This window comes from Cryptotermes secundus, unplaced genomic scaffold, assembly GCF_002891405.2.
Source record: "Cryptotermes secundus unplaced genomic scaffold, Csec_1.0 scaffold19, whole genome shotgun sequence".
In the NCBI taxonomy this organism is placed as follows: domain Eukaryota; kingdom Metazoa; phylum Arthropoda; class Insecta; order Blattodea; family Kalotermitidae; genus Cryptotermes; species Cryptotermes secundus.
Genome location: NW_019729897.1, coordinates 1322 through 14706, shown reverse-complemented (window position 1 = coordinate 14706; position 13385 = coordinate 1322). Strand labels below are relative to the sequence as shown.

At 40.5% G+C, this 13385-nt stretch overlaps 1 protein-coding gene across 1 annotated transcript in view; it reads right to left on the bottom strand.

Moving 5' to 3' along the window:
- The window catches only part of LOC111865658, a 35521-nt gene extending 29783 nt beyond the window's left edge, over nucleotides 1–5738 (bottom strand). Inside the window, exons 1-2 of the mRNA XM_023853843.2 lie at nucleotides 5477–5738; nucleotides 2752–2988 (exon numbers count right to left, since the gene is read on the bottom strand). Coding sequence (XP_023709611.1) covers nucleotides 2752–2988; nucleotides 5477–5528 — 289 coding nt within the window. The 5' untranslated portion in view covers nucleotides 5529–5738. The remainder of the gene's footprint in view (nucleotides 1–2751; nucleotides 2989–5476) is intronic.
- Nucleotides 5739–13385: the final 7647 nt, after the last annotated feature.

Genomic DNA, 13385 nt, shown 5'->3' with positions numbered 1-13385 from the left:
GGACTGAAACAAGCCGCTAGGTCTTGGAATAAGAAAGCAACAGAGGTTCTAAAAGGCCTAGGGTACAGGAAAACTTGTTCTGAACCATGTATTTATACCAAGCAAAAGGGTAATTCTATAATTAATATAGCATTGTATGTTGACGACTTCTTCATATTTCACAATGACAATGTTGAAGTTGAGAATTTAAAAAGAAAATTGCAACAATGTTTTAAAATAAAAGATTTGGGACCAATTAAGAAATATTTAGGAATGGAAGTGAAAAGAGATAGGGCAAAGAAAACTATAAAGTTGACCCAAACTCAATATTTGAATAATGTTCTTAAAAGATTTAATATTCCAAATGAGACTAAACCAGTTAGTCATCCAATGGAACCAAACAGCAAACTGAAACCATTGCCTAAATCAAGAAAATCAACTGAGAATTTAGATAACGTGCCATATCAACAGGCTATAGGATCATTAATGTATTTAGCCAGTAGCACGCGCCCAGATATATCCTTTGCTATGACTTAACCTAAGTCAATTTAACACTTGTTACACAAGAGAACACTGGGTATTATTAAAAAGAGTTCTAAAATACCTAAACACTACAAAGGATGTAGGTATTGTATGTTCCCAGAACGATGATCAATTGGAAGGTTTTTTTGATGCAGACTGGGGAGGAAATTTAGATCGCAGACCCTTTAGTGGATCTGTGTTCAAACTATCAGGAGCAGCTATCAGTTGGCGATGTAAAAAACAAAGGACTGTAGCCTTGTCAACCACAGATGCAGAATATATGGCTTTATCAGAGACCGCGAAAGAAGCCATTTTCTTAAGAAAATTATGGTTTGAAATATGTAACAAGGAAATCACAATTCCTATTTTTGTGACAATCGTGGTGCTTTAGCCATAGCGAAAAATCCTGTCAATAATGACCGAACAAAACATATTGACATAAGGGTTCATTTTATAAGAGAAAAGGTTGAATCAAAGGAATTGTCAGTACATTACATCCCTGGAAATCAATTATTTGCTGATGGTTGCACGAAAGGTTTAAATGTACGGAAACATACTGATTTTATTAATTCGCTTGGATTGTGCTAAGAATGACGTTTCCAAATGGTGTTCTGAATAAGTATTTAAAATAAAAACTCCCAAATTGTTTAAGGGGGAGTGTTATGTTGGCAACTCTCAAATACTGAAATATGTTATAGTTGGCAACATCGTAGTAAACAATTTAAGAACTAGGTTATGTCTTGTTACCTAAGTGATGTTTACTGTTATGTGTAACTATGGTTATAAGCCTGTATGTGTACATAAGGCATACTTCTGTATCAAATCTAGTGTCTTAATAAAGCAGGAGTAGAGTGAACACTGATTCTCACTTATCATTTGATCCACGTGGAAGTAACAAAAATAACAATAAAAAGCTGCCTACTTGATCATCTCATAATGTTGAAAGTTCATTTCGAAAAATACTTTTGCAATGATTTTGATAAATTTAATTGGACTAAAAATCCATTCAAAATGCTCCTGGGCCATCATCTCTGAAGGTAAATGAGCAAGAACAACTCATCGATCTCACTAGTGATACTTTATTAAAAAGTAAATTTAAGAAATTGTCTTTGTTGGAGTTCTGGATACATATTGACACGGAATTCCAAATTTTGAGCCAAAAAGCATTGAAAATCCTGATTCCTTTCGCAACAACTTACTTATGCGAGACAGGCTTTTCTGCTTTGGCAGCTATAAAGTCAAAGTATCGTTCAAGGCTAAATATTGCTAAAGAAGTTATGAGTGGCCATTTCTGATATTATACCACGTTTTGATAAACTTTGTTCTCAAAAGCAGGCCCATCCATAACACTGAACTTTGACATTTAAATGGTTGATTTTCTCTGCAGAAAAAATTAAACACTTGTTAGTTAAATATCGTTTCATTTCAATACATATTTTGGTTAATTGCAAGTGTTAAAACTTTATGTTGTAGGCCTAATATTGTGATACTTTAATAGTATGTAGAAAACACAAAATAAATTGAATAAAACGTCAAACATACCATGACTTCTATTTTGATAAGAAAAAAACAGGCTGGGGGGCCTGAGAGTATTTTCTCTTGTCAGGGGGGCTCAGAGGTAAAAAGTTTGAGAACCCCATAATGTAACATACATATCTTTATCTTCAAACTATCATGATCATGCATGAAATTCCTAAGCTCTTCAGAATTCAGTGAATATACATAGGGTGGTAATATTAAAATGTATCTTAATAAGTGTGCAGATATAGACTGGATTTGTCTGGCTCAGAAAGGAGTCAAGCAGCAGGTTCCTGTGGATACAGTAATGAAATTCTTGGTCTCATAATAGCCAGAGCAAAAATAACTCTATTCTGTGGCAAGAATTAGATGGCGCGGTGAGTAAGTTCTCATTTAACATCATGGTTATGTTCTTTTAAACAGTGATGTTTTGTGAAATGACATTAAGCATGTCAATTTTTACAATATGAAACTTAAGAGATAAGCAGGTTATGTTCTTCAGCCATTCAAGATCAGAAATATCTTGATTACATGACTGAACAGTAGCTTATCAAGAAGAACTCTGCTCCATGAAGTCAGTCAGAACTACCATAGAAAATAATGAAACAAAAATTCTTAAACCAAGACTGAGCTTTCTGCAGTTAAAAAACCTTTACTATATATACTCTTGGGGTTTAATCTGTAACTGAATTACCAGTGACAAATTCCAGTTAAGTTAAATGACATACTTACTTTCGAGTTTTTCCAGCACATTTACAGTCCTCACCAAGAGCTTAACACAATGGTAACACTTATTGTCTTGAAAAACAAATGTATAGTTAACATGGTATTCTTCTTTAAGGGCAATACAGTATCCTTTCCGAGTCATTGTTTCTGCATTAATCTCAGTTAATGTATTTTGACCATTTTCCCATGAAAACCAAGCTCCTCGAATTATAAATGGAATGGTACATGCTGCTGATGTGCCAACTGGAAAAAACAAAGCATTTTTAAATTACAGTGATTTGAATCAGGGAGTGTACCAATCATCTCTCATATCATGAAATTAAGTCACACCACAACACATCTTAGCCAACAGTTATTTAACCAATCTGGTAACACTGTACACATGGGGGACAGATGTATCCAATTACACATTATAACAAATGCAGATGCAGGTGTCACTTCTATGATCCTCACATTATAGTACGAACATGAAAATGAAATAAGAATTATATCTTCTAGGATACAACACCACACAGTCCAGTGAAAGTCAAGTGACACTTCACAGAAACATATCACCTGTATCTTCAGTGTTGAAGTAAGTTCTTCCAAAATGTTGTCCCAGAAGATAGAACTCTTCACAGTTACTGCTGTGAGAATCTCAAATCCAATATGGAAAAGAAATCCATACTGTGCAACTGTAACATGTACCTCCATATTCCATCTGTGTGTTAATATACAAATATTAAATACTGAATGTCTATATTTATTTGACTTGCATTACATAACCTGTTATTCATATATTTGCAAAGCACTAACCAAATTTCAGCAGAACTGATTTTAGAAAGAATAACATTAAATCCAAGACACATAAGCTTACACACACTATGGTATACTCTTGATTAATGCTCCCAAATTATCTGATTATCAAATTAACTATGGACCTTTCAGAATCCCAGCAGCCAAGATATAAAATTACTGCATTCTTTTTACAGTGTCCACTTAATTTTCTTATGAATCTGAATGTTTCAATTGTGTGCTGTTAAGTCTATCCACCCTACTACACTCCTGTACCCCTTTAAAAGTTCTCTGACATGACCTTTACAAATGGGTCCACCACTATATACTGATGATGGAGAAGACATGTTTATCTCAAACAGTGATATTCTGGTATGTTGTGTTTCCTTAAGACAATCAATTATACTAATCAATCTTGCTGGCAGATTTTTCAAGAACCCATCTCTGCCTTCATGGATTACATGGATTAAGAAAACACTTGATGCTTCCTTTGCAATGAAACTGTCCTGTGACTCTCCCATAAACAGTGAATCTTTCGAACAATATGCCAAGGAAACAACTGATTTGTATTTGCAAGACTACTGCTAGTATCAAATGCATGGAAAAACTTCACTGTGATGCCCATATTTACTGTCAAGCCAACCTGAAGAAGTGAGAGAAGCTAGTAGCAAAGATCGGAAAAATTACAGGAAAATATACATTTATTACTCTCCACAAAAGAACACCATATAGAACCTTTTATGCTTACTGCTAAACTCATATCCAGTAATCTTGAAAGTGATAAAGTTTTCGGTAGAAACAGAGAATTTTTCTGCTGAGATGCAGCAACTTCTTTCACAGTCTGATAGTGCATTGCATGTATATACATGTATGGGGACAATAACATCTATAGTAACAACAGCTGTGGAAAAGCCAGCTCTTAACATAGCAGATTTAATTTATGCAATTCACATGCATTCTCTTTAAGTTACATATTTAGCATGATGAAACTGATAAGTACTGTACATTTAAATTGAACTAATTAACACACACTTGTTTACACCACACTAAATTAATTTCAATATTCACTGGGAAATAAATTTCAAAATAACACTGCTGTGGTATTTTCAATAGTTTCCCACCATGCATCCACATCCTACAGCGCTTCACAAGACTGATACTGATAGCATATGAACATTTTTATATATGAATGAATGTTCAGTATTAATAATGACATATTTTTGATGCATCACATATCTAATATTCAAAATTCATTAATTTTCTGCAACAGGTTGGTAAAAGACATGTTTCTTGTTTACCATTTTTCTCTCCCAATTAGAATTCATTGCTTCTCCCTAGAAAACTTAACAGATTTCTGTGAACTATACAATGTAATTTATTTTACAATGTTTCATTAAAATTATGACTGGGTAGATGGACAGAAGACATAGACATAAATGTAAACGTGCAACAAAGCAGACTTGTTTTACCATAGAAATTAAATGTTCATGTTCAGAAATTTGTGTTCAATCTATATAAGAGAGTTCCTCGAACCAATAACGCATATTCCCATAAAAAAAAAGGGTTTTCGTGTATATCAAATCACATACATACAACTACACAAGCTTCGTTAAGGAAAATGAAATAAATATTGTGCAGTCTATCTCAACGCTGATTTTAAACGCGATCATTATATTTAATGTGACCTTGACGATAAATGATTGTGCAGTGTTACTTTAAAATTAGTTTAAGAACACCTCAACTCCTAACCTAACATACTCGAGTCTTCAGTACATCAGTTTTACAATGTGCAGAACCTGCTTCTCGTCATTTAACGACATTATTTTGTTAAGTAGCTGTCACATTATAAAAGTTATACTATGGTATTCAGTACATATGCAATAATTTTATATAAACAAAACGTATATCAAACAAAATTCACATTCTTTTGTAACGACTGGTGTACACTTAAACTCACATTTGACAAACAGTACAAACACAAGGTACAGCACAATGTTCTTCAACACCATTTCTATATAGGCGATAATTTTAATTTATAAGTTATGTAATAAATCCACCCATAAAATTCAAATTATTTAACACGTTTATACACTCTTCGAATTATCATCCGATGAGAAACCCCGCAGTGTATAACTGAATCAAACGTATTCATGTACTAGTTTTGTCGGCACACACCCATTTCATCGCCATCACACTTTATTTCCCTATCGCCCCCCAACGACCCGTGTCGTCCACGGATTACTATGCCCGTGTTGATAAACTGTGCTATAACTGTGAACCTCAGATCCACTTGTATTGAATCCACGTCTTTAGAATGCAGAAAATCGTTCAAGTTTACAGAATTTCAAAACATTTCAATAAATTCAAGTATTTCTTATAGAATAAAATTTGAAGATTTATTTATTTAGAATAATAGAATTAACAAATGTTCGAGAATTTTTAGAATTTGATAACTTTTTAGAAAATAAGGTATCTCAAAACCACCCGAATTTTGAAATCTCGGAAGTTTCGAAAAGATATGTAATTTAAAAAGTCTTAAATTTTTTTCTAAAGTTTGAAAATATTCGAATTTATTATAATGTGGGATGTCGTATGAAGAGACAGCCACTAGTTGAACTGTCCTATAGGATTTATTGTAATAAATAGGTACGTAATAGGTACTGCTGTTGCCGGACACCGTGTATATAAGTTCCCTAGTAACCGCTGTTTACTCGCTTTTGCCTAGCAACCGTTGTTTACTCGTCGTTGCTAAGCAGTGACGCTTGCGTTGTCACACTTACTTGAATGTGGGCTGTTCCCACATCACTCCCCCGCGGAGATGGTTGCTCAGCTGTTGAAGCGATCAGGAAAACATACATGACGTCCGAAGCGTGTAGTTCGTTGTACAGACTGTGGTGATGAGGCATCCCACGGGATGCGGAACCGCGGTTGGGGTTTCGTCGGCTGCGGGGTCGAAGGTCTTGGTGGTGGTCCCACGGCCTGTCTCGTTTAACATGTAGGCAGGTTTGACTCTATCGGTTGACACGGTGGCGATCCTGCCGCGCACGAGGATTTGCATTGTCTTTTCCTTTCGTGATAGGACCTGGTAGGGGCCGCTGTAAGGGGGCTACAATGCTCTGCGAGCCGTGTCCTGCCGGAGGAAGACGTGCGAGCACTTCTCGAGGTCGCTGTGCACGAATGTAGCCGGGGAGGTATGGCGTGTTGCTGGAATTGGTCTGAGGCGGGCCATATATTGGCGAAGTTGGGTGATGAGGTGCGGTGGATCCACTGGGTTGGCAGTTGGAGTTAGCAGCTCTCCTGGTATTCTTAGTGGTTCACCGTACACGAGTTCAGCTACTGATGCCTGCAGGTCACCCTTGAATGCCGTGCGTATTCCGAGGAGAACCAGGGGTAGGGCTTCTGTCCAGTGTTGGTGTGCGTGGCACATGATGGCTGCCTTTAGTGTTCGGTGGAAACGTTCCACGAGTCCGTTAGCCGCTGGGTGGTGAGCAGTTGTTCGCGAGAGTTGAATGCCACAGAGCTTGGTCAGGGAGTGGAAGAGTTGAGATTTAAACTGACGTCCCTGGTCGGTGGTGATGGTCTGTGGGCAGCCGAAGCGGGATATCCAGCCGGTCAGTAGGGCTCGTGCCACTGTGTCGGCTGTGATGTCCGGGATGGGGATGGCTTCTGGCCAACGGGTGAAACGGTCGACTGCAGTGAGGCAGTATGTGTAGCCTCCTGACGTTAGAAGGGGTCGAACAAGGTCTATGTGGACGTGAAGAAATCTGGCTGCCGGCGTTGTAAAATCGCCCAGTGGAGTGACTGTGTGGCGGGAGACTTTGGAGCGCTGGCAGGCCTGTCAAGCACGTGCCCAGGTGCGGCAATCCTTCTTCACGCCTGGCCACACGAAACGCTGTGCCACCAGTTTTGCCGTTGCTTTGGTCCCTGGGTGCGACAGATCATGGACAGACTTGAACACTTCGAACCGAAGAGATGCTGGGATGTATAGCCGAGGTTTCCCGATAGAGGTATCGCAGTAGATGGACACCGTGGTACCGGGGATTGGTAGCTTTTGGAGCCGCAAAGCCGCGTTTGACTGCCGAAGTGATTGGAGCTCGTCGTCGCTGTCCTGCGATGCGGCCAATGCGTCGTAGGATGGTGGCGCCGTGACGGATTCGACGCGGGAAAGCACGTGGTCAACAACGTTGTCCTGTCCCGAGATGTGTCGGATTTCGGTCGTGAATTGTGCAATGAAATCCAGGTGGTTGAATTGCCTTGGTGAGCATTTGTCCCTTTTCTGCTGGAAAGCGTAGGTGATAGGTTTGTTGTCTGTGAAGATTCTGAAATGGCGCGCTTCCAGCATGTGGCGAAAGTGCTTTACGGCCTCGCAGATGGCCAGCAGCTCGCGGTCATACGCACTGTATTTTTGCTGGGCCGGGTTGAATTTCCTTGAGAAGAATGCCAGGGGCTGCCAGGCGTTCTTGACGCGTTGCTGTAGCACGGCACCCATGGCGGAAGTGGAGCCATCTGTGACGAGTGCAAGTGGCGCGGATGGATCGGGGTGAGCCAGTAGTGTGGCGCGTGACAAACTCGCCTTGCTATCTTCGAAGTCCCGGTGTCCATGTGATGGGGTGGGAGCCCTTAACCTTGGGTCCGGAGAGGACGTCGCGCAGTGGAGCCTGGTGTGCCGCCGCATGGGGAAGAAATCGCCTATAGTAGTTCAGCATGCCAAGGAAACGGCGGAGCTGACTGGCGGTTTTGGGAGGTTGACATTCCTGGAGGTGAGCCACTAGTTCTTCCAGCGGTTGGGAGCCCTCGGCGGACACGTTATAACCGAGGAAGGTAATCTCAGGTACTCGGAAGACGCACTTCGCCGGGTTGATAAGGATCCCATACTTCTGCAGTCGGTCGAAGATTGTCCGTAGGTGTTGTTCGTGTTCCTCTAGAGACCGGGAGAAGATGAGGATATCATCCAGGTAAGCGAAACAGAAGTCGAGTCCCCGCAGAATGTCGTTCATGAAGCGTTGGAAGGTCTGTGCGGCGTTGCGCAGGCCGAAGGACATGAAGGGGAACTCGAATAGGCCGAATGGAGTGGTGATGGCCGTCTTCTGTATATCACCGGGATTGACGGGAATTTGGTTATAGGCTCGTACCAAGTCGATTTTGGAGGAAATGGTATAGCCATGGAGCTGGTGTGAGTAGTCATGGATATGCGGGACTGGGTAGCGGTCAGGGATTGTCCGGGCGTTTAGTGCTCTATAGTCGCCGCAAGGACGCCAACCGTTGTCTTTCTTGGGCAAAATATGTACTGCCGAGGACCATGAACTCTCTGATCGACGAGCTTTATCACCCGCAACATGGAGTCGAACTCGGCTTTTGCGATAGCGAGTCGGTCCGGTGCCAGTCTCCGTGGTCGGCAGGTTACTGGTGGGCCAGGTACAGTCCTGATGTGGTGGACGGTGTTGTGTCGTATCTCGCGCTGGACTCCAGCTGGGCGGGTCAGGTCCGGGAACTCTGTGAAAAGGCTGTCGATCGGTGTGTTGCTGCTGATGGTCTTTACACTGGGGATCAGTGCGTTGGCCGCTGATGCCGGGGCTGACAGCGTCGTGACCCCGTCCAGGATGCGGTTGTTCCGACAGTCCACCAGGAGACCGAAATGCGACAGGAAGACCACGCCGATGATAGGTTGCGGGACGTCGGCCACCACGAAGCGCCACGTGAATTCTCGGCGTAGGCCCAAGTTGAGGCTGAGAGGCAGCCATCCGTATGTGTGGATGGTAGTGCCATTAGCCGCACAAAGGTCATAGTTGGTAGGCTCCATGCGTCGATGGACGAGCCTGCGGGGGTATAAACAGAGGTCCGAACCCGTGTCGACTAGGAACTGCCGTTTGCTAACTTTGTCTATTAGGAATAGGCGGCCTGTTATCGTAGCGCAGACACGTTCCGCCGATGATGTCCGCTGAGTCAGTTTCCCTGCTGGCGGTAGGAGCAGGGCGGAGTAGAGTTTTGTGCCCGAGCGCCGAAGCGGCGGTGGTACCAGCAGATACTGGATGTGGCGTCGCCCCGGGAGAGGGATCTGCTGCCGGGCCGGCGGTTGTTGACGGCGGATCAGGAACCCTTGGGACTGGAGCCTCCGTTTCTCAGTTTGTTGTCGGAATCCCTGAAGCGGGGGTGGTGGCGGTCTTGTTCGGTCCTGAGTGCAGCCACTTGGCGGGAGAGTTCAGCGATCTCCTGCAGAAGTGTGCCGATGTCCGTGGGTTCATCAACGCTAGCGAGCGCTTGCCGGACTTCGACTTCGGAGATGCGGTCTGCACAGAGGGCTGCGGGCTCCAAGTTGCTCTCGTTCTGGCCGGCGAGGAAGCTCTGCACTTTGCGGGGTAGCCGGCTGGTCCAGACGCTTCGGATGACGTTATCTGACACCTCTGGTGCGAGACATTTGAAGTACCTTAGGAACTGGGACGGCTTATGGTAGCCAATTCCCTCGACCTTGAGGAGTTGCCGGATGCGCTGCTCTGGCGATGGGGATAGCCGTCGCAAATCACTGTACATACTTCACAAGAGATTATTAATAACAGTGAAAGAATAATCTCAAACACACATTGTCTTTCACTAAACACACTCTCTTCTTATATGCACGTACTTTCATTAAATCAATAAATGTACGTTATGGAGTATTCTTCCTTCACACATATTTCACTTTCATGGTTCATAGGGAAAACACTTCAATTTCGTTGTGGAACAGACGAAACACAAGTTTGTAAAATTTCGTGCACTCGCCATTATTCGATCAAAGTTAATACACATATTAAAGGTTACCATTTGCACTATCTCACTCAATCTTTTAACATAATCTTTCAGGCAGATAATTAATTACAACTGGAACAGACACATATAACACCGTCCTACTATTTATAAACATATTTTCATACCAGGAAAGAAACATAAATTCATCTTGTGCACCGGATATTAACGTCACAGTGACAGGGCAGCCAACCGCTTAACATAAGTGAAACAGAAATATTCCATTATCAGTTCCATTACAGGACGGTAAATTTTCACCCTATTTTTTACACATTTTTGTGTATAATTCATATTCAACTTCCTATTCGGCAGGGAAATTCGGGCGAAACATATGCAATCAGTCACTCAATTGGTCACTTATCCATCCACGACAAAGAAGGGAACGACTTCAATGATAATAAAAATTTTTCGTCATACCGTTATGCAATTGGAGGGCAGCACAATGCCATAATACGTAATATTCAGTAGTCATTTGTATCACCGTGGGGGAATCGCAAACTCATGAGGTGGGAGCGGCATTTTCGACAATATCTAAGCTATCACGTAGCAATATAATATCGGAATATAAGAGCACAGATATTATGGGTGGAAAAAGAGTCCACACGCTCAATTTTATACATAACGTCATATTTCGAATTGTATTCCAAGTTACGACATTCCTATATTACGTTCGGTGAAATATCAGCTCCGTAAATGACGTCACACTTTGGTGTACGCAATGAACTACTGCGCATTCAACTGTAACTCAGGGTGTACACTTAGGTACCATTCGCTAATGTTAGGTTTGGATAGGTTAGGATATGTTAGGTTAGGTTTGCGCAGTACACTACTACGCATCCATCTGTATCATCGAGGGGGCGAAGTTCGGTAATTTACAATAATGTTGGGTTGTGAGTGTACATTATTATAGATGTTCGCAAATTAATACTGCGCATAATTATGGTCAGTTGAGCACGGTTTAGCTCTCGGCAATATCTTACGATTGAATGTCTCTGATAGCTTATGAAATCATTATTTATTTATAAGGGTAATTTTATTTCCTAATTTTCTCTCATGATAAACTCTTGCACACATTTCTCGTTACCTAACTACGTAAACTATGTAACCTGGGATATATTTCCATTATTATAATGGTCGTAAATACATTTTTTTTTTCGAAATATTGACATTGCAGAACGCTCCCAAGTGCATGATATCACAATTATATTGACTGACTCTTACAATTTCCATCATTTACCGAAATATTCTCTTTTCAAATGTTTCCATTAATAACTTGATTATGTTTTTCGACATATGTGAAGGATATGCATATACTCATTATAAAAGGTATCCACCCCACAATAGTAGTGCTTAAATATTCGATAGCGAAATAACTGATTACGATCTGAACGTAAGAACATTTCATTCAACAATCTCATAAGCATTAAAACAAGAAACCAACACATCACTATATATGTTCTAGACTAAACTATAAATTACAATTACAAGAATGAAAGCTGTAACAACAAGGGTTTCCTGTAAACAATTTGATATTTAAGCAGTTTAATAGGTGGAAATAAAATAATTCGCTCATGCTGTATACTATCTGCTAGAACATGTAAGACTGAAGATCAGATGCAAAGAATCAAATCACTTGTCTATCACACAGAAATACACATACACATAATTACAAATCACTTGCCATCATTCTTCATCCTATAACACATTCTCTAGACACACTCTGCCCTGTTTACACTGTCACTGAACAGGACTGGCAGCATAAGACCAATGTCAACTTGTGTTTCACTTTGCATATCACCTTCTTATAAGCAAGAATTCTTCTTGCAAACAAGATATGTACATAAAACGGGAAAAGTTTGAATCCACTGTGAGTGAATGGAATTCTTATTAATTTTGAAAAAACTACAAACCCTCACTACAAATCACTGTATATATTATACACAAAAATATAACCTCACACTACACAATTTTAACTTCACTTTACATTTGACATTATTGTGCCCAAAACAATATACATTATACCCACCACACTATCACACAGAACAACGATATAAATACAAAAAATAAATTCTTCAATGGGAACTAGAAATTCATTTTGAACACTCTTCTCACAAGTCCGTATACTAATGCAAATAAAGAAATATATCATTCTGACTAATAATCTACTCGCACCTGTCATATTCAGAGGCTACATACCAAATATGCACTCATAAAATCTAATTCACTGTCTATCCATATAACAACTAAAACACATTTTGTGCAAATCTCTGTACATACTTCACACGAGATTATTAATAATAGTGGAAGAATAACCCCAAACACACATTGTCTTCCACTACACACCCACTATTACTATTTGCACTTACTTTCATTAATTCAATAAATGTACGTTATGGTGTATTCTTCCTTCACACATACTTCACTTTCATGGTTCAGAAGGAAAACACTTCGATTTCGTTGTGGAACAGACGAAACACAAGTTTGTAAAATTTCGTTCTCTCGCCCTTACTCGGTCCACGATAATACACACATTAAAGCTTAACATTTGCATAATCTCACTCAATCTTTTAACATATATTTTCAGACAGATAATTAATCAAAACTGGAACATGTATGTATATAAACATACACACATAAAACCCTCTTACAATTTATAATCACATCTTCATACCAGGAAAGAAACATACCTTCATCTTGTACTCCGGATATTTTCGTCACACTTAAAGGGCAGCCAACCGCTTAACATGACTCAAACAGAAACATTCCATTATAAGTTCCATTACAGAACGGTAATTTTTCACACTATTTTTTACACATTTTCGTGTATGAGTCATATTCTACTTCCTATCCAGGCAGGGAAATTCGGGCGAAACATATGCAATCAGTCACTCAATTGTTTGAGGATCCATCCACGACAAAGAAGGGAACGACTTCACTGATAATAAAGATTTTTCGTCATACCGTTATGCAATTGGAGGGCAGCAAAATGCCATAATGCGTAATATTCAGTAGTCATTTGTATCACCGTGGGGGATTCGCAAACTCGTGAGGTGGGAGCGCCATTTTAGACACAATCTAAGCTATCA